A 20,254-nucleotide genomic window follows, 5' to 3' on the forward strand; every position below is an offset into this window, starting at 1 on the left:
AGGTCTTAGCCAGGGAGGGAGTGGATTCAGGGATTTGCTGGACTGATGTGGCCTCCCTGATTCTTGCACTACCCTCAGCGAGCATGTTTGCGGTGGGCTGCAGCATGGGCCCCTTCCTGCACTACTGGTACCTCTGGCTGGACCACCTGCTCCCTGCGTCTGGCCTCCGAGGCCTTCCAAACATCATCAGGAAGGTCCTTGTGGACCAGCTGGTGGCCTCTCCCTTGCTGGGTGTCTGGTACTTCGTGGGTAAGGAGCCCTGTGAGCTTGGGCTTTGCAAACCCTCATAGGTTGGGAGGGACAAAGCCAAACTTGTGTTAAGAAGGATGTGGAGGTTCATTTCTGATGTACATCCTGTGTGGGTGGCCCTGGACTGGAGGCTGGGTCACAGTGGTAACAGGACAGACCCAGTGGGGCAGGTGTAGGTGTGAATGGCAGAATCACAGACAGTGGTTCTAAATGTAGGAGAGATGAGGACAGTGTCTGTCTGATGGGGCTGCTCCGGGCAGTGGTTGGGAGGGCTTCCCAAAGGAGAGGAACTCAGCTTGAGACTTGAAATACAAACCAGCAGCCAGAGAAATAGAACAGCCCATGCAAAGGCCCTGAAGCTGAAGGAAGAGGAGCTGAGTGAGACTAGGGTTTGATGGGGCGTAATCATCCCAGCTTTTAGCTTTGGAAAGAAAGTTGTTCATTTCCCATCCCCCAGGACTGGTAATAAAACAGTCTCAACATTAGGAAGGGTGTGTCTCCATCCTTTCTGGCATGTGTTTATTTATAACCTATCTCCCTCACTGGGACCTACTTGATCTGTGTTGTTTCCCCACATCTGCCACCCTACTATACTGTTCTTCCTATTGTACTAATGCAAGGCTTTTAAATGTCCTGGTTCCTCAGCCTGGGACACTGTTCTTTAGGGTCCTCCCCAGCCCACTCCATCACTGGGACTCACCAGCTTCTGACACTTTCATTACTTTCCCAGGTCTTGGCTGCCTAGAGGGCCAGACCCTGGACCAGAGCTGCCAGGAGCTGCAGGACAAATTCTGGGAATTCTACAAGGTGGGTGTGCCCTCCCAAGCCCCTCCCATCCTGTTTATTCCCCACTCCCTTACATCTATCTTGCCCCACCTCTCACAGCCATCAGGCCCCGCTCAGGCCCCTCTGGCCCATCCCTTACTGCACTCCGCTCCTCCCCACAGGCTGACTGGTGCGTGTGGCCCGCTGCGCAGCTGGTGAACTTCCTCTTCGTGCCCCCTCAATTCCGAGTTACCTACATCAATGGCCTGACACTCGGCTGGGACACATACCTCTCCTACCTGAAGTACCGGTGAGTGCAGTGGGTGGACCAGGTACCCAGGGGACTCCTTAGGGGTCCACACACATGAGCCTCAAATGGCAGTACAGCTACCCTCCAGGGTGAGGGTTTCCTGTGCTCTTGAAAACCTGCACCCTACAGTGGGCAGGTGGGGAGCTGATCACCAACAGAATGAATACCGAGCCTTTCAGCTGTCTGATGGGACCTTCTGTCTGATGGGACCTTGTCTGGGTCCTTGCTGCATCTTTCCAGTGAGGCTGACCCCAGCCCCCAGACAGGTGGAGGAGGGCTCTGTGAAGAGGAGCCTGAAGAAAAGGATGAATGCAGCATGTGACCAGACCCTCTTGTGCAGATCCCAGACCCCCTAACGTCCTCTAGCTGAGTGCCTCTGGGCAACATGCAGATTGAGCTACCCTACCTCCCAACCGGATGCCAGACAGGACAAGACTGACCTCCAGCTGACCACCCACCTGGGCAGTAAGGGGCGTGGGCTCCTGAAGCAGGCCAGGGCCCTGGACCAAGTCCCAGCCCCACCCCCATTCCTGGGCATCTGGCTGGGCTACCCCTTCCAAGCCTACTACCAGGCCTCAGTTTCCCCCCATCTGGAATATAGCCATGAAGATGGATAGTCATTCCCCAACCCTTCTCACCTGGAGTCTCACGGACCAGGATGTCCCATCCTCAGCACTGGGCTCCAGCTACCCAGCCAGTCCCAAGCCCCAACCCCTCAACACTACTGTGGACTGGGCTCTAGGCCCTGGAACCAAGGTGAGGACATTGTCCATCCCCTTGGAACAGGGCCTGGCCTGGAGTTGGCCCCCAGGATCTGGAGCCTTAGGCAGGGCCAGGCAGCGCCAATGTCATGCTCTGGTCATGAACTGTGGAAACTGCATTAAATTCTATCTGTAATTGAAAATCTTGTGGATGACCATGCCAGTGCTGGAAGGGACACAGCATTGTCCATTTGCTTTATTGGGTGTGTGTAGTGTTGTCATGACATCTCCTGGGGAACTGGGGGCACATTTGACACTTACGATGTCAGATAGGTCTGGGGGGGGGTCCTAGGGTGGTGAGTACCCACAGCAGCCTCCCCTCCAAGAAAGAAGGTAAAACCTTGGGGGCCAGGGAGCCAGGCAGGCCACTGCCCAGCTCTGACCCACCCTGTGGTCCATGCTGAGACCCCACTGTGGCCTCAGCCCATCGTGTCACAGCCAAGGGGCTGGCAGGCCTGGCTACCTACCTCCCATCACCCGGTCACCCTGCCCTCGGGTGTCATCTGGTCCCTCTTAAAAACCGAGAACTATTGATGGGGTGAATTTTTAAAAAGGTGAGGTCTGGAGAGGAAGGTGAGTGGTAAGTTCGAGGGGCCACGACACGCCACGGCAGAGCGGGGACAGGGCTATATGTACAGGGTGGGTGGGGTGCCGAGCCCCCAGTGGACATCTCCAATAAATAAATAAATAAATAAATAAATAGCTACAATAATAAATAAGGGTGATGGGCTAATTCAGGGGCAGGGGTCTCGTGCCCACAGCTGGGGGTGGGGTGGGGCATCCAGGAGGTCAGGCCTGGGGGGGTGAGGGTAGGCAGGGGTGGGGACCAGGATGGGCCAGCCAGCTCTCAACAAGCGCAGTCCTGGTGCGGAGGCGCCTGCTGGTCCGTGAGCTGTGGGCCCTGCTTGGCGCCTGTAACCGCGGGGTCGGCTGTGTCCAGTGACTCAGACATTTTCTCGCAGATGACATCCACCAGGCGCTCAAAGGTCTGCTTGACATTAATGTTGTCCTTGGCACTTGCCTCAAAGAATTCGAACCCTATGGTCAGGGAAGGGAGAGGTGAAGACCCTGGGCCCCCCACTTCCAGAGACAATTCTCTGAGGCCAGAAATTACTGGAGAGTCCCAGTGTTGACCATACCATAAAGGCACTGGCAGGTCCCATGGGGAAGTAACATCGAACTGGGTCAGCCCTGTATTTCCCGCACTCCTTTCTTGAACCTAAAACTGTCCACTTCTCATTATCCCCAGGGCCCTGGCAAGACCCACTCCTCTGTTCCCCACCACCCAACCCAGCCCCATGAACTGACTCTGGTGGCATCTGACACTCAGATCCAGCCATGCCCTCCCCTGTTCACACACTCTGGTTCTTTTTGGCCTCAGAAGAATCCCAGCTCTTCACATGGTCAGACCCTGTGTGATCAGCCACATTTCCTTCCAGTGACCCTCATGTTTCAGCCATGTAAAACTATTTGCCAAAATGCATAGGATCTTTCATACCTATGGCCTTTGCCCAAGCTGCTTCCTCTCCCTGAAGGACCACCCTTTCTTCAAGTACTAGGCACTATGTCTCCCCAACCCAGGAAGCCTTATTTATGCCAGGCAAAGCCTGGCTCCCTGCTGGACTCCCCCAGCCCAGGCCCCTCCCTCTACCCGCACACAACTGGAGGCCTCTTGTGGGCCCAACAATATCCAGTTCTAAGTTGGGCAGTGAGGGTATCAGAATGAATCAGTAACTTCCTGCAGAGTTCCTGCATCAATCAAGGTCCACCTTACAGAAAATATAAAGTGTCTAGATCAGAATCCAGGCCCCATCCTGGCTTTGCTGAGAGACTTTGGGTGTGGTGTGTCCCTCCTCTCTCAGGGCTTCAGTGTCCCTCTTCTATCCTGCAGGAGTCTAGCCCTACTGGACACTCACCAAGGTGGTCGGCCAGCTGCCGGCCGCGTTCTGATGATACTACCCGCTCATCCTCCATGTCACACTTGTTCCCCACCAGCAGCACCTGGGCATTGTCCCAAGAGTAGGTCTTGATCTGGGTTGACCTGGAGGAGGGGGCAACAGGGGTGGGTTAGGGCTTGGAGGATCTGAGCTCCACTTCCTGACCCCACTCCCCATTATTCCTTGGACATGGCAGGTTCAGTTCTTCCAGCCTCTGTTCTGCCAGTGACACTCTCCTGTCTCTGTGTGTCTGCTCCAGCAGCTTCCTGATTTGGAAATCCCACTTTTCAAGCAGCCTCTCCCATCCTTCCCAGATCTCTGCCTCTGGAGAGAAGAATTTCTCAGCAAAATCAGAAGTTTTCTTAAAATTTATCATTACTTTTGGGCAGAAAATGTATATGTTTATGTTCTTTAACCTGTGCAAACTGTCCTTATATTTTCTGCACCCCCCCACCAGATATTTTTCTATATGTTTATAGTTTCATTTTTCCACCTGAAATCCTTTTTTCCTGTTATTTTGAGCCAATGACACCATGTTTTAATGATTATAGATTGCCAGCAGGTCTGGGGCCCCAATATAGTCATTTACATTTCTGCCAAGGGGCTAGGGCTCCCTCATCAGCCTTTGCCCCAGGCTTTGCACCAAGCTCAGCTCAGAAAACAGCCAGAGAAGGGGTGGGTGTGTGCTCACCAGTCCTGCACAGCATTGAAGGACTCCTCGTTGGTGATGTCATACATGAGGATGAAGCCCATGGCACCTCGGTAGTAGGCTGTGGTGATGGTCCTGTACCGTTCTTGCCCTGCCGTATCCTAGGAAAGAAGAGACAGGATAAGAGAGGACCCACATGTAAGCTCAGTGGAAACGAGCTCTGAGATTGTCCAGTCCAGTCCCCTTGAGGCCCAGAGAGGAGTAGGGGCTTGCCCAGAGGCACAGGGAGAGCCAGCTTTCTGCACTGAGAACTGGTGCTCAATCTTCCTACAGAGTCCAGTACCTGCAGAATTGTTCCCTCATTCATCCATACATGTGTATAGGTCACTGCCCTTTGCCAAACTGTGCACTGGGGACACAGCTGTAAACAAAGTGGGCAAAATTCACTGTCCTTGTGTAACTGACAGCTCAGTACAGGAAACAGACAATAAACATGTGAAAAGAAAAAAATATTCTCTGTCGGAGGGCAATAGGATTGAGGAGGAAAATAAAGCCTGGCTGGGATGGGCAGTGTAGGCTGGGGCAGGGTTTAAAAACCCAAAGGAAGTGAAGGAGGGAGACATATGGAGATCAGAGGAAGGACAACCCAGGCAAAAGGCACAGCCAGAGCAAAGATGCTGATGATGTGGGACCGCTTACTATGAAGAATAGTAAGGAGAATAAGGTGTCAATGGAGGAAGACAGACCAGGGTGGAGGTGTCACAGGGACAGACCAGGCAGGGTCTCCTAGGCCAGGGGTAGAGGTGCAGGGTTTACTGTGCATGAAATGGGAGCCCTGGGAGGGCTGGGAACTAACAGGCTCCTTCAGGCCTCTGTGTGGTTGGGGGAGGCAGCCAGGCAGCCCTGGGGGTGGTACCTGTGCCTGTACCTGGCAACTAGTTTGGGGGCCAAGATCTGGTGAAATCTCAGACACATGGAAGAACTTGCAGATGGGGGAAGTGAGGCACCAAGCCCATTGATATTCCTGCCAATATCAGAGGTAGGAGAGCACCCAGCATTGTCTCCTCCCCCAGCCCTGGAGAGCACTGATTAGACTCTGATGGAGGAGCAGGGTTGCTCTCTTCTGTACCTCTGGTATATAGTAAGCACCTGATAAATGCCCAGTATGTGAACGAATGAATCTAGACAGGAATAAGATAGGCAAAGTTGGGGCTGCTTTTCTGGGAAGGGAGTGTGATGGAGCTGGGAGTCCCCCAGCTGGACCGACCCAGATCTGCAGCTTGATCCTCTTGTCATTGCGGTAGATGGTCTTGACCTTGAAGTCGATGCCCACAGTGCTGACAAAAGCGGGCGTGAAGGAGTCGTCTGCATAGCGGAAAAGGAAGGACGTCTTGCCCACACTACTATTGCCAATGATGAGGATCTTGAACATGTAGTCGAAGTTCTGGTCCGAGGACTCCTTCTGCCCATAGCGCGAGTCTGTGGCTGACGCCATCTAAAGATGCAGGCAGGGCACAGGCTAACGTGAAGGGTCCCCTGCCATTCCCAGGCTCAGGATGTAGAGAACTCCAGAGCCATAGAGAGGGACTAGCATGCTGAGATTACCCACATCCCACCAGAAGCCCCAGTCCTAACCGTGAAGCCCAAGGCAGAGGGCGGGGCCTGACCTTGAAAGGCGGGGGTGGGGGGTTTAGGAAAGAGCTCAAAGCAACGGGGATGGGGACACCGCTGCAGCCTCTTCCAGCAGGTCTGCACCCCAGGTCCAGCTGTAACCCTAAACCCTACGGCTGTGCCGGGAAGGAGTGACTGCGGCCGGGCCCACCGTCAATCATTTGTTTCTCAGAACCGAGCGCCGGTGCACATGCACACGTGTACACACGTGGGCGGTCCGCAGGGATACACTTCTGCAGCCCCTCTTCCCCCAGACCCCCAGGCTGGCAGAGCTCAAGCTGAGGCAGCTGCGTCACATGATAGGGGCGGAGCGTGCACACCCTCACGTGCACACAGCAGGGCACACACTCATCCATACAGGCATGTGCACATATAAGGGTCGAATACACTCTGTGCACAGGACAGAGACGCAGACACCTGTCTGCACATTGACACGCATATACACATGTGCAAACCTACCCGTGCGCACGGCGCCCTCCACCCATGCAGGCGTGTACACGTCACCCACACGGGCACGTATCCCCGTGCATATATGCACACGGCTGTGCACTCACACGCACAATCCACGCGTTTCCCTCCACACGCGTGCAGCACGCACACACTTGGCTCAGCCCCTACGGGGTCACACGAACATACCCAGGTACACACGCAAAGGTACACAAAGACCCGCCGGCAGAAGCGGGCGCGCACACGCGTGTGCACACCCCGCGCACGCGCACGCACAGCTTCCCGCAAGGCACTCGCTTCCCCTCCCCCTCCGCCGCAGAGCCGGGGGTGGGGGGGTAAGAGGGTGAGGATCGGACAAGTAAGGGGAGGCACAGCCCTACCCTTCTCTAGGCCCGCGACCACCGCATCCTTTCCCCCTTTAACACGCCCAACCTCGTCTCCCACCCCGGCCAACCCACCAGTCAAATGAAGGTTATTTAGGTGCTTCCAGCGGGAGCGCACCGGACCGCCCGGGAGCTCACCTTGCCTTGCACCGATGCGGTGGCGACTCTAACGGCAGGGACTTTTTTGGCAGCGGTGGTGACGGGCCCCCAGTGAGCTGATGTGGGGCTGCGCGGCGGCGGCGGCAGCAGCAGCGGCTCAGGCCCCTGCAGTCCGCGGTGACGTCCTGCAAAGAGAAGGGCGGGGCCTCATATGCAGATACAGCCGTGACGCCATCCTGGGCGGAGCTGCGCATGGAGATATGATCTACTGATGCTTGCAGAACCAGGAGAGGCGGGGCTCTCACGCAGATTGACGCACAAAAGAAGCGGGGCCCAGTATGCGCATCCAGTAACCGCTTGGGAACGTTGCAGGAGGGGGAGGATAGCCTTCCGGCTCCGCCTCTCCTCAGTGTCATGGAGGCGGGACTGCGCGGCATTGTCTCACTGGCTTAGGCACTCGAGCGATTGGCCGAATAGCCAATCAATGATTATCACCTTCCTCTTTGTGTCCAATGGTGTTTTCCGAGTGATTGAAGGGACGAGAAGCTGAGGTCTTGGCCGAGCTAGGATCTTCAGGGGGCGTTCCCCTTCTCCGCCCCTCCCGTCCAGGTTGGACCCTCTGGCGGCCCCACCTCAGACCAGGATTCTGTGATTTCCCGTCAAACACCCCTCATTTCCCAATTTCAGTAAAGAGGAACAGAAGTCGAGAGCTTCTCCATGCCCCCTATTTATGCAAAATAAATAAGTACAAAAAGAAAAAGCGGAATTAGGGGTCAATAGAAACCCCATCCAATTTCTAAGATATAAGACCCCCAAAATGGGCTGGGCTGGTAGATGCACCACCCTGTTTCTGAGATGAAAGAAGAAAGAAGAGATAGCGATCAAGAGAGCCACCCGCCCCACCAGTTCCCAGAAAAGAAAAAAAGAGGCTGATGGACGCTCCGAAAACAATGCCCCCCCCTTCCCTGCGCCTCATTAAAAAAATTTTTTTTCAAAGAAAAGGCGGAACAAGAGCAGAGAAACGACCTGTCGCCTAAAGCCCCAAAGCCTGCAATGAAAGACCCGGGAAACAGGGAGAGTAACAGCGATACCTAGAGACCCAACAATAAATACGCAGGGCTGGAAGGGGCTTCACCGCTCCCCGGTTCCTGAATTAAAGACAGGGCTGCAGAGACCCATCTCCCTCCCTCCATCCTGGGGAAACAAAGTTCAAAGTGGAGATTTTTGGGGTTGAGATTCTCCAGCGTTTTTCCCCAAAATCTTGAGGCGGAAAAGTCAGAAGTGCGGGAGGCTGGGAGAACGAGACCCTGGCTCCCATACCAGGTCCATGCCCCCAACTCCCTCCGGTCCCCAGAGGGCGTGTGATCCCAGGAGAATTCTGATCCCACTGATTCCTCCCCAGGAGGAAATGGGAGGGGGGGGGGCTCGTCCTGTTTATAAAAAGTCGGCCAGCTGCAGAGGCGCGGGAGACCAAAATAACTGCGCTTGGAGGCCGCCCCTCCAACCCACGTCTGCTCCCAGCGCCCTGGAAGTGTGGGGCCGTCCCTCCCGCCCTGCTTGCATTTGGGACATCTGGTTTTTTCTAAGGGTGACATTTTTGTCCCTCTCCCCCATTCGGACTATAAAAGTACCAAGAACCCACTGCGGAGAACTGGGGAAATTCAGAAAAACATAAAAAATAAAAATAAATCCATCCCAGTCTCTTCCCAAGGGGAGATTGGCAGTTGAGTCCCAGCTCTGGCTGCGGCTCCCGGCGCAGCTGGTCCAGCCACCCAGTGGAGATCAGGACGTCCAGGACCGCTTGGCCCCCTGACCTTCCAAATGCCTACTTTAGGCTTCTTGGTGGGTGGCACTCAGAAATACCTGTTTTTTCCCAAGGGGAAAACCCACAACAATGTGCACCAGCTTCTGCCTAGAAGAATTTGTATTTTAACATAAAAATAATTCAAGGCCTTTGCTGCTAAGAATCACCGTAGGCTCTGGAATTAGGAATGGTTGAATGGGGGGGAGCTGCGTGCTTTGAGGGGGTCTTCTGTGTGGTGGGGGAACAGAGCCAGGTGGGAGAAGGGCCCCAAACCCTCCAGCGTCCTGCCCTACTCAAAGTAAAGTCCATACTACTACGCATAGCCCAGGTCCCACAAGGTCCCCATCAGCTACCTCCCATCTCATCTTTCTCCTCCAGTCAGACACTCCCTCCTCTGGTTCCAGGTGCAATCCTGCCTCAGAGCCTTTGCACCTGCTGTTCTCTCTGCCTGGAGCACTACTTCTCCAGCTCTCTATGGTCCTGACTCTCTCATCCCCTTCAGGCCGCTGATCAACACCCACTTCCTTCCGGAAGTTCCAGTTTCACCCAGTCACGTCCTATTACATCACATTTCCCCTTCCTGACACATCAGAAATGATTATGTAATGGATAATTAACCATCGGTGAGCTCTGAGAGCACCTAGACCTATAACACAGTAGGTGTCCTGTGATAATATGACACAAATGAATGAATGAATGATTGGAGGGAGGGTGACTTTGACCAGGGAGTTTAGGGAGGACCTCTCTGAAGAAGTGACATTTGAGCAGGAACCTGAAGGAGGAGAAGGAGCTGGCCACAAGGAGAATGGGGAAACGGTGCTCCAGAGGAATCGGCAAGTGCAAAGGCCCTGAGTCTGGAACTTACTAAACAAGCTCACAGGACAGCTCCTCTCCAGTTCTGTGAGGGAGGTGGAGCAGGCAACATTTTCTCCCTTAACAGAGGGCAGACTGAGGTCCTGAGAGTCACCCTACCATTTCACAAGGGCTGGAAGTACCAAGGGGCCCTGAAGACCTTCTTCCACCCTCCTCTTTGGGTCTAGGGAGGGCCACAAAGCCAAGAACTCCAAACAGGAGAAGACAGGGGACCTGGAGCATGTGAGTGATTTCAGTCACCCCCTCTGTGGACCTCAGTTTCTACATCTGTAAAATAGGAGAAGAGAGAGGCAGAATTGATTTGCACTTTGAGCATGTATCTCAGTTCCTGGCTCAGATCACACTTCCCTCAAACATTACCTGTTGTTGCAATTATTTGACCCTCACAAAGAGCCTGTTTTACCAGTGAAATTACAAAGGCTTCAGGAGGTTAAGGGACTTGTTGAAGTTGTCAAAGTCCATCTTTGGGGACACTGAGGATGGAGCAGTGGACCTGGCCCAGGCCTCCTGGGATTATGGTCTGGAGAGCATGGCAGACATGAATCAAAAAATACCCCAGAGATTCCACCAGTGCCAGCCGGGGATGGGGGATCAGGGAGGACTTCCCAGAGAAGAGGTCGCTGAACTGAAACCCAAAGGATGAGGATGAGTGGGAAGGTAAGCATTACAGGTGGTAGGCACAGCATGTGCAAAGGCCCTGAGGTGGGGCCATGCTTGAGGTATGGAAAGCCAGTGTGGGTAGAGTGCAGTCAGTAAGGAAAAGCAGGAGGATGTCTGTAGCCCAAATTGAAGGGGAATATATGAGTGTTCTTATGAATGTGTAGAGAAAAATCTGGAGGAAAATAAGGTGTAATGCTGAAGGCAGATGGTCTATGAGTGAGGTTATAACAGAATTTTATTTTCTTCTTTATATATTTCCATTCTTTCCAAATCTCTATGGTGAACATATATTACTTGTAAGGGGGAGGGAGAAAAAAAATTATAATCATCCCCTAAATCTCTACTTTTTAAAGGCCTGGAAGGAAATGCATCAAGTTCATGACCCAGATGATGTTTAATTCTCCCTCTGTGGAATTTGATCATTAATTGTGATGATGATGAATTATCAGTGGAATCATTTAGAAATGAAGCCAGCTATTCTCAAAGCCAGAGATTGCTGCAAAGACCTGTCACATATACACTTTCAGGCACTCTGGGAAGGAGGCAAGGGTATGGGAAATACTAAGCCTTCCAGAGACCAGAAAAAACCCTGAGACTTGAATGCAGAGCCTCCTTTCCTGCTCCGGGGTGAGGTCACCCCCGCCCCAGGCTGAGCTCCAACAGGTAAGATGCAGGAGGGGCAACCAGCCAGGCAAGACCAACACCCGAATTAGCCACGCCTCCTGCCGCTAGCTTATGTTCTTCGCCCAACTGTGTGGCCTTGAGCTGACAAGACTGCTCCATGCCTCAGTTTCCCATCTGTGAAATGGGCATGATGCTAGTTTAGGGTAATAGGATTTATTTAACCCCAGAGAAACATGCAATACTCCACGTTTCTAAGATATTTCAGGGTAGTCAGAGACACCACCCCTCAACCAAAGTTTACCCAAGTCCTAGGATCAGGCCATAGGACCAGATCAGGCCCAAACTAGGATCTGGGTCTCAGTTTCCCCCAGTACTTGGGGGAAACTGAGGTCCAGAAGACCTCCCTAAGGAGAGTCTGGGGCACCTTCAGAATTATGAGATGCAGAGACCCACCATGGGGGGGAATTGTATGTTTTTGTTGCAGTTCTATAAGAGAGATAATGTGTGTGGTGGGTGGGTACCAGCAGGAGGTCCTGCAGCCAGAAAGAACAGGGAGCAGGTGCACCCTGAAAACAGAAATTACAGTGACTTAAAGCAATAACCAATGCACAAGCAGTGACAGGCCACATCAGTTTTCAGAGATGCCCCCCACACAGAGCCTTCTCTTTGCTGCTCTCTTACCACCCTCCTCCAGAGCTCCAGAGCCAGGCTTGGGACTGGACAAAGCTTTGGTGCCAAAAATTTTCCCATTCAGGGTGCCGTTCTCCTGTAGGGAGCTGCCCAGAAGAAGAATGGGAGGCACCTGTGGAGAGCATCTCCTTGGAGCTGACTCCTCACCCCCTTGCACAGGGCTACTCCAGAGACACATAGCAGGCACAGGCCTGGCATATTGGAGGTGCCCAATAAACATCTGATAAAGAATGAAAGAATAAAGTGATGGATGTGGCTCAAAAGTGATCACTGGAGAAGTTGGGCCTGACCCAGCCCCAGCTTCAGAGCTGACTTTGGAGGAGGAGAGCTCTCTCAGCAGAGCCCAGGGTCAGAGTGGACCCCAGACAAATGCCTCCAATTTGACCCTGAGACTTGCCTATAACTAGAAGCTTGGTTGTCTCCCTCTGTGTGGAGAAGGCAAAGCATGGGTCACTTGGGACCTCTTCCTAGAAAGTCTACCCATTCACCAGCGGCTATTAGGTGCCAAAGGGCTCAGCCATCACATTGCCCTCATGGTCCATGCAGGGCTTGTCCATGGTCCTCTGGCTGTCCAGGCATAAGTCCCCAGGGTCTGGTCTGGCCTTAGGGGATAAGAGCTCAGTGTCAGGCGACTCCTGGGCCAACATTCTCTCCTCCTCCTCCTCTTCTTCTGCCTCGTCCAGAATCAGTTCAAATTGGAATCTGTCAGGGCCGCCCGGCTCAGGGCCCATGGGGTCCACAGGGCTGTGGGGGATCTTGCTCTGGTACCACTCGCGGTTGTCTTCTAGTGTGTCCAGAAGGTCCTGTGCATCTGGGTGTACCAGGTCAGCCCATGTCTCCCACAGTGGGTGGGCGATGTAGTCAATGAAACCCACCTGTGGGGTGGTACAGGGTTGTGGGGGAAGGGGTAGCTATGCTATGAATCACCATGAAACCTAGACTCAGTCCAGCCTCCAGGCCTTTTGCCCAGGTTGTTCTCTCTGCCTGGAATGCCATTTCCCAACTCCCACTCATCCTTCAAAACCCTCTTCAAACAATCTTTCCTTTAAGAAGCCTCCCCTCCCCTCTCTGGACTCACCCAACCTTTAAGTCTTTCCTTCCACCTCAGCCCTAACCCCTCATGACTGGATGTATGTGTCCCCCAGACTGAGAGCCCCTTCAGGGTCCCTCACACCACTCAGAACAGACATTTCCAAACCCCGCAAGTGCAGATCCCTCTCCCTGCAGCCCAGACTGACTCCACATAGCCCAGGGCAGACTACGCCTTTAGGTCACACTCCCTCATTGGTCAGCCAGGGGTCAAGCCAGAACTCATGGGGTCAGCTTAACTACTCCTTTCCCTCCTCCATGCCCAGTCGCCCTCCAACCTGGGACTTTTCCACCGAGGCCGTATGCTTGTCACACATGGGGCTGATGTCCAGGCCTGACTCACGCTCACGATCACCCTGCTGGAAGAACTCGGCCATGATGCGGTCCGTCCACTGGCGGTACAGGGGCAGTGGTTTGGTGGGGTTGCTGAGGTCAGCACAGTGCACCAGGTTCTGCAAGACCTGAGTAGACGGAAGCTTGGGAGGGCTTCGGCCAGACTAACCCCAGGCCCTGTTAACCATTCCCTACAGGCTGGCACCATGGACACACACCCTTCTTAGAGGTGGGGAAACGGAGGCCTGGGAGGGGAAGGAATGGCTAAGACACAATCACATGACTCTCAGTGCCTCCATTTCTTCAAGTTTGGCACACAGTCGATGCTTCATAAATGCAGCTAAATGAGAGGCATGGAAACCAAGGCCCTGGGGTCCGCCTGGCTACACACCTGGATACGGTCAGAGTAGTTGTCCAGCAGTAGGACTCCCAGGCTTGTCACCTTCTTGGTCTCCACCATGGTCTTGAGGTCAGCCAGGAGGTTCATGTGTTTGGACATGTCAGTGGCCAGCACCTGGGGCCAGGTGAGGCGGGGATAACATGTATAAGCACTGCTCCCATCCCTCATTCCCAGACATCACACCCACTCAGACCCTTGGCCCTCTGAGCTTCAGTGTTCTCATCTGCGAAATGGTAGGCTATAACGAGACTGGCTGCAAATCCAGCTCGCAAGAGGAGTTGAGTCAATGGTCCCATCTCCGAGGCTGTTGGGCTCACAAGGTGCATCCCACCTGTTAAAGAGTAAATCTGGGAACTGAGGTGAGATGTGCCTGAGGCCAGTGGTGAGGCCCAGCCCTGGACATGGCCTGTGCAAAGGCCTTGGGGCTGGATAAGCTGAGGAACATAGAGGAGGCAGTTATGGCTAGAGCAAGTGAATGCAGGAGCAGTGGAGGGTGGTGGGAGTGGATAGGGCTTTAGAGAGGAGTGGGAGATGTATCCAGAGGGCCATGGGAGCCACAGGTGAATTTGAAACTGGGAGGGACCTGACTTGGTGCTCCCCAAACCTCCCTATGGCCACTACATGTCTGGGAGACCTGTTTTCAGCCATTTGAAGGGAAGTTTGGCCCTAAATACAGCTGGTTAAAAATCAACTTCACCGGACCCATGTGGACCCAGCTCACAAGTGACCCAAACTTGGCCCATGGGCTACTCTGAGAATCTGACAAAAGTCTCAAAACTTCCCAAACCGTCTATCTGCCACAAATGATGTTCCCACTGGGGGTGCCCATTATCTAAGGCCCCGACTCTGTCTCACCAAACTTTTAGTTCCTCTTCATTTGGATCCCTGGTTTCCTCTGAGGCCTCCCCACATGACTGTTCCCTCTACTGGGAGCACTCCTCCCCATCCCATGGCCCTCCCCACCCTGCAGGCCCCAGCTTCAGTGTTCCTTCCTGGGGAACCCCTACCTGACCTTGAGCATCCCTCCATCACAGCTCTGTCTACAGGTCCTCCATCACAGCTCTGCCTATGGGTCTCCATCATGGCTCCCACCTATATGTCCATCTCCCCCCACAAACTGGAGTCTCAGAAAGGCCAGAAATGTCTTGGTCATTCAACAGGGCAAGCACACAATAGTTGCTCAATAAATGCTTGTAAAATGAATGAATGAGGCACAAGACCCCAAGATTTCCTGGTATCTCACAGCCTGAAAAATATCAAATAGACATACTAAAGGCTCAGAAAAAGTTACACCTGAAACCCCAGAGCTCAGTTTCCACATAGCTTGTGTGTGAACCACAGCCAGGACCTAGGGCCCGGACAACCCACCTAGGGCTTGGAGGGTCATTACCTCATTTTACAGACCAGAAAGCTCAGACTCAAAACGGGGACATGTCCGGGTTCAACTGAACCCTCAGCCAGGCCAAGATTGCCCCACCCCATCCATCACTGTGGCCTCACCATGTCAATGACCATCCTGCGCAGACTCAGCCGCTGCTTGGTGTTGAGGTTCTGGAAGATGTCACAGTTCTCTGCCTGCAGCAGCTTAAAGCCCACAGCCAGGTGGTGATTTTCCAGCACAGAGGCATCATTGTACATAAGCGCGAGCTCTGAGTCTGTGGGGGAGGTGGAGAGCCTCAAGACCTGCCCGCCCAACCCACTCCACCAAAAGGCAGGTTTGGTGAATACTTGACAAGCTCCTACTCAGGTATTGAAGCCCTAACTCTAATGCCCCCTCCTCCAGGAAGCCTTCTAGGACCCTGTCTCTCCTTCCGTCCATGCTCTGGCTCCATAGGGCTGGGGGCATCTGTGTTCTGCTCTGACTCCTCGAGACTGAGGACTCCTTGGGGACTTGGCATGGCAAGAGACCGTGCATACTGAGTGCTGGTTGAACGAACAACTGAGTTTTCATCTAATGAAACTCTGGGATCCTTGAGTGAGAGGGCTCCACTCTCATCCCCAGCTCTCCTGTGTTATTTATATATTGTACAAGAGGTGCCCAATAATTGCTCATTAACTGAGTTTTTCAGACACCTCAAAGGACCCTAAACTTAAGTTCTCAGTGGGCCAAGATCAGCTCTGTCACATTTGTTATTTTCTCATTTATTGTTTACTTGGACCCACTCTGAGCACCTAAGGGAGAGAAGATTGTCATAGCCTTTCAAGAAAAGGGAGACCAGGCTCAAAGCAGAGATGGGACCACCGGAGATCACATGATTGACAGGTGAAGGCAGGGTCCCCTGACTCACTGGTGTTAATGAGAAACTGGTTGGAGACCCCAGGATGGTCCACATCATGGATGGCACTTGCAAAGATGGCAGCCAGGACTTCCAGGTCTGTGAACACGGCCTGAGTGGGCACAGGCATAAGAGGTGAGGGGCAGGCTCTCTGCACCCTGTACCTGCCTGGGCTGCCCATAGGGCCATACCTCAAGTGCAGGTGTGGCCAGCAGCACATGCGTGGACTGGGCCACATCAGCAGCGTGCAGACTGTTGTGGTAGGCCACATCAGCGTGGTAGTGACCCTCCAGGGTCAGCAGGTAAGTGACAAGTGTGTCCGCTGGGATCTGAAATGTCTTGAGCAGGTCCCGTTCCTGGTCCATCACAGGTCCCCAGTCAGGACATCAGCCTCTGGGTCCTGTTCCTATGCCTTCTCTCCTTCTGAACTCCTATCCATCTCACAAATGCCCCCCTTTCCAGGATGCCCTCCATTCTGAACTTACTTGGTCTCTGTCCTTCCCCTTTGGTCCATCTCTGACCCCCACAGCTGTTCCCTCTAGGCCTTGGCCCAGGGCTGAGGCTTGCTGACAATCAGCAATCAACTGTTCAACCTAGTGAACTCCTATTCATCCTTCAATGCCCTGCTCAAATGATCCCATTCAAGGGTGTTAGGGAGGAGTTGAAGCATATGTTTCCCTGAGGTTTTGAGGTAGAAAGGGGTGAAGGAAACCCAAGGGTATTGGAAGCCAAGGGCACGGAGGTACCTGAAAGATGCTGAATATGATGGCTGTGAGAGGCCGGTTTCCACTTAGCTCTGCCACCTTGAATACGTCAAGCCCCCACTTATTGGTATCTTCTAGTTCCTAAAATTCGAAGAACTAGAGCTTAACCCCAGCCCAACTTCCCCAGACACTGGACCTAAAGCCCCCAGTCCCTATATTTAGCCACATTTGCCCAGTATACAGATGGGCAAACTGAGGCCCAAGATAGGGCATCCAAACAGATCCAGGACTCAAACCCAGGTCTCAGCATTCTGGTTGGGACCCACCTTGGCCAGTTGCCCCTCCTGGTCAGTCTGGACCCCAAAGCGTGGGACGGTGGTTGTGGAGAGGCTGGCACTGTGGGGGAGCCCATGCAGGCTGCTGATCTGGGACATGGGCCTCAGGGGCTCTGTGGGGGTCCCCCTGGGCAGTTCCACTTCAGTCTGCTGGTCTGTAGACAGGGCAGGGTGGGGCTCAGAGAAGCCAAATTATCTGCTAGAGTTGTCCTGACTAGCCTCAGGTCTCAGACTTTGCCAAGCCTTGGGATCAACCTTTCTCTTTTCACCTGGATCAAAGTAAGCTTAGAGTAAAGTCCCTGTCTGGACTGTAGCTACCCCTTTCTTCTGTTCATGGCTGATCTTGGTGACCACTTCTGCTGGGGCTCAGTGTTTTTCTCCGAACAGCCCAATGTCCTTTTCATCTCCCAAACTGGAGACCCAGCTGTCTGGTTTCCTCCATCTCCTCCATGGAAAACTTCTACTAATACTTCAAAACCCTAGCTTTAATGTCCTCCTCTTCCTGGAAGTTCCTCCTGTTCCTCCCCCTGGACCAGCCTTCACTCATGTAACTGGGGGTGTTTATGTCTGGCTCTGTCTTCCCCAAACTGAGCTCTGCAATAGAAGTTTTTCTTTTCTTCCTTCTTCCTACCTCTGTAATGTTTCCCAGGCAGTGACCCACCACAGCTTACCCAGGAAGGTTCGGGAGATGTACTCAGACACCTGGTTCCCAGAACGGCTGGTTTCAGACAGGTGAGTCAACTCCCGGTTCAGCATCCGCTTGAACTGAAAGGGAAGGGAAGGACAGTGATGAGGGGACACTGTGGGCGGAGGCAAATTATATTGGCTCTCTGGCCCTACTCACCTTGTTGGAGGCCATCTCCCCCACCGAGTGCCGCGTCTGCAGTGTCTCCAGCTGATCCAGACACCAGTCCAGTTCATCCAGTGTCTCCAAAGCCACCTTTTGCTCAGTGTCCTCTGGGGGCAGAGCTAGTGAGGGGCCTGCCCCACCCTACTCAGGGATTCCATGTCTTTCATGCCTCCCTCTCTACATTTGGACCCTGGAGCCCTTCCCAATTGGGCCACTCAGGACCCCATGATTTGAGTTGCAGATCTGTCCCCAAGTGGCTGTGTGACCATGGGCAGGTCTCTGTCCATCTGGGCCTCAGCCACCCCATCCGTAATAAGACTCCATCCCCGAGGGTGTTTTGAGGGGTTACAATGAGCACAGCATAAGGACTTAGGGGCTGGGGAGGTTACCATGGGGAGGAAATTCACAGAGGTACCCACAGCGGGACGAAGGGGTACGAGCGGGTGCATTACCTGTAGGTGGAGGGGGCTGACTGCCAGATGGAGCGTTTCCGTTGGATGCCTGCCTATACAGCACAGTCCTCTCAGGGGTGGCCCACCTCACCCATATGGCCCCGCCCCCACCCAGCCCACCTTGTCTGCCGGCTCCACCCCCTAGGCCTGGCCCTGCCCTTCTCTTCTGCAGGCCCCGCCCTGATGCTGCACTTGTAGGCCTCTCCTCCTTGCCAGGCCCCACCCCCACCCACCCCTTGCATACTTGGGTGCCCTGTGGCCTTGTAAGTGGGCTAGCACCGCAACGTTGCTCCGAACCGTCCGCAGACTGGCCAGGACCTGTCGGGAGGGGTATGATCAGTATTGAAAAGGGGGGGTCGACTCTGCCTGCACGTCTCACACGGGGAGAGGGGAGGAGTGGGCACCCACCTGGGCAAAGGGTGTCACAATCATGTCTTCTCCATGTCTGTGGGGAGATAGGACATCAGAAAGGGCGGACAGGGAGACCTCCCGCGCGTTCCCATCTTCCAGCTTTTGCTTACACTATGCCCTCAGCTGAGCACAGTTCCTTCACGACTCCTCCTTGGAGTGTCCTATTGGTCCCTGGGCTCCCATCACTTGACTCTTCCTTGAAACCCACCACAGCCCCTCCGACCACTCACTCACTTTATCCCTACCTCAAAATGGGGAAACTGAGTCCAGAGCAGCAAGGGTCTTAAAAGCAATACAGATATTATATTTCCCTACCAGGAAGCTCAAATCAAGGTATTTTTTCAGTTGCTGCCAATTGTACTTAATGTTTCTAGATTGCCACCCAACCCTAACCTAAAATCAAGCACAGAAGATCACCAGATATCATTCTAGGTATGCTCAACTGAATAAGTGAGCTGCCTGGCAAACTCCTACTTAAACTTCAAAGCCCAGCTTAAATGGCCACTTGAAGGAGGTGTGCTAAATGGAGAAATAAAGGAAGGAGGAAGAGACAAGGAGGTGTCATCCCACCAGCCTTGGACTCACAGGTCACTGGCCACAGAAGAGTTCCGGAACATGGCCTTAGGTGAGAGTTCATAGTCGCTGTCGGGGCGGTACAGGAAGGATTCTCGCCGCTGACTGTACTGGGAAGGGGCCTGGACCACCCGGCCAAGGCCAGGCCCTGACTGAGGGTCCAGGGCGCTTCTCCTGCATGAGAGCCCATTTTCCAGGTCAAAGCTGGAAGCAGAGGTGGCGTGGTCAGAACGAGGATCCTGGCAAGCTGATGGCTGGTGGTGGCCCGTATCTGTTCTGTCTCGTTTTCTCTGGAGTCACATGGTGGACCGGGCAGGAGTAGTCTTTGGTTTGTCCACCTGCCCCACAGTCACACCTCTACTCAGGGACCCCATACCCCTCATGCCTTGGTCTCCACGTCTGTACCCAGGGTCTTCCCACTGGGACGAATCTGAACTCCAGGATGTGAGTTTCAGATCTCTCCCCAAGTGACTGTGTGACCATGGGTAGGTCTCAGCCTTTCTCTGGACATCAACCACCCCATCTCTAATATGGGCATGGTAGACTCTTCTTTGAGAGCACTTTTAGGGAGTTAACGGAGCACCTGAGGGCCACTAGACAGATGCCTATATTACTAAGGAAGAAACAGAGTAAGTTCAGAGACTAGAAACGACTTTCTGGGCTCCCTCTCTGGAGGGGCCTGGGTCCTGCCTAGATCCTGCCGGTTCCAAGGCTCCCCACAGCTGGGAGAGCCCCCACCCCTCCACCCCCGCGCCAACCCCAACCAGCTTTGTTCACACCTTGGATCACCTGTCCCGTCCCACAGCCCCAGGCCCCACCCTCAGCCTGCATGGCCCCGCCCAATCTTGTCCACCACGCCGCCAGGTCCGCCACGCCCCTGCTTCATTTTCAGGAATGCTCTGCCTGTTC

General features: G+C 53.8%; 3 protein-coding genes across 6 annotated transcripts in view; 1 reads left to right on the forward strand and 2 right to left on the reverse strand.

Annotated features, from left to right (window-relative positions):
* The window catches only part of MPV17L2 (MPV17 mitochondrial inner membrane protein like 2), a 13,280-nt gene extending 11,052 nt beyond the window's left edge, over window positions 1-2,228 (forward strand). Inside the window, exons 2-5 of one of the 2 annotated variants that reach the window (XM_019642048.1) lie at window positions 79-249; window positions 980-1,056; window positions 1,197-1,324; window positions 1,454-1,553. In XM_019642048.1, coding sequence (XP_019497593.1) covers window positions 79-249; window positions 980-1,056; window positions 1,197-1,324; window positions 1,454-1,472 — 395 coding nt within the window. In that variant the 3' untranslated portion in view covers window positions 1,473-1,553. The other variant, XM_019642047.1, reaches the window with a different exon arrangement.
* A 38-nt stretch (window positions 2,229-2,266) lies between these two features.
* On the reverse strand, window positions 2,267-7,476 carry RAB3A (RAB3A, member RAS oncogene family). The gene is made up of 5 exons (XM_019642046.1): window positions 7,311-7,476; window positions 5,939-6,166; window positions 4,714-4,832; window positions 4,002-4,126; window positions 2,267-3,123 (listed from the first exon to the last, which is right to left on the reverse strand). The coding sequence occupies exons 2-5, from the start codon at window positions 6,164-6,166 to the stop codon at window positions 2,933-2,935; spliced, it is 663 nt and encodes a 220-aa protein (XP_019497591.1). The 5' UTR covers window positions 7,311-7,476; the 3' UTR covers window positions 2,267-2,932.
* Window positions 7,477-9,686: 2,210 nt separating this feature from the next.
* Window positions 9,687-20,254, reverse strand: part of PDE4C (phosphodiesterase 4C) — a 13,686-nt gene continuing 3,118 nt past the window's right edge. For 2 of the 3 annotated variants that reach the window (XM_019641875.1, XM_019641874.1), the window contains exons 2-15: window positions 19,358-19,549; window positions 18,770-18,806; window positions 18,606-18,679; window positions 18,362-18,414; window positions 17,904-18,016; window positions 17,731-17,824; window positions 17,051-17,214; window positions 16,767-16,865; window positions 16,212-16,376; window positions 16,033-16,132; window positions 15,245-15,399; window positions 13,736-13,858; window positions 13,290-13,472; window positions 9,689-12,797 (exon numbers count right to left, since the gene is read on the reverse strand). In XM_019641875.1, coding sequence (XP_019497420.1) covers window positions 12,420-12,797; window positions 13,290-13,472; window positions 13,736-13,858; window positions 15,245-15,399; window positions 16,033-16,132; window positions 16,212-16,376; window positions 16,767-16,865; window positions 17,051-17,214; window positions 17,731-17,824; window positions 17,904-18,016; window positions 18,362-18,414; window positions 18,606-18,679; window positions 18,770-18,806; window positions 19,358-19,389 — 1,770 coding nt within the window. In that variant the 5' untranslated portion in view covers window positions 19,390-19,549 and the 3' untranslated portion in view covers window positions 9,689-12,419. Of the gene's footprint in view, window positions 12,798-13,289; window positions 13,473-13,735; window positions 13,859-15,244; window positions 15,400-16,032; window positions 16,133-16,211; window positions 16,377-16,766; window positions 16,866-17,050; window positions 17,215-17,730; window positions 17,825-17,903; window positions 18,017-18,361; window positions 18,415-18,605; window positions 18,680-18,769; window positions 18,807-19,357; window positions 19,550-20,254 lie in introns of all 3 variants that reach the window. The other variant, XM_019641873.1, reaches the window with a different exon arrangement.

The sequence above is a fragment of the Hipposideros armiger genome, unplaced genomic scaffold (genome assembly GCF_001890085.2).
Source record: "Hipposideros armiger isolate ML-2016 unplaced genomic scaffold, ASM189008v1 scaffold_64, whole genome shotgun sequence".
NCBI lineage: Eukaryota > Metazoa > Chordata > Mammalia > Chiroptera > Hipposideridae > Hipposideros > Hipposideros armiger.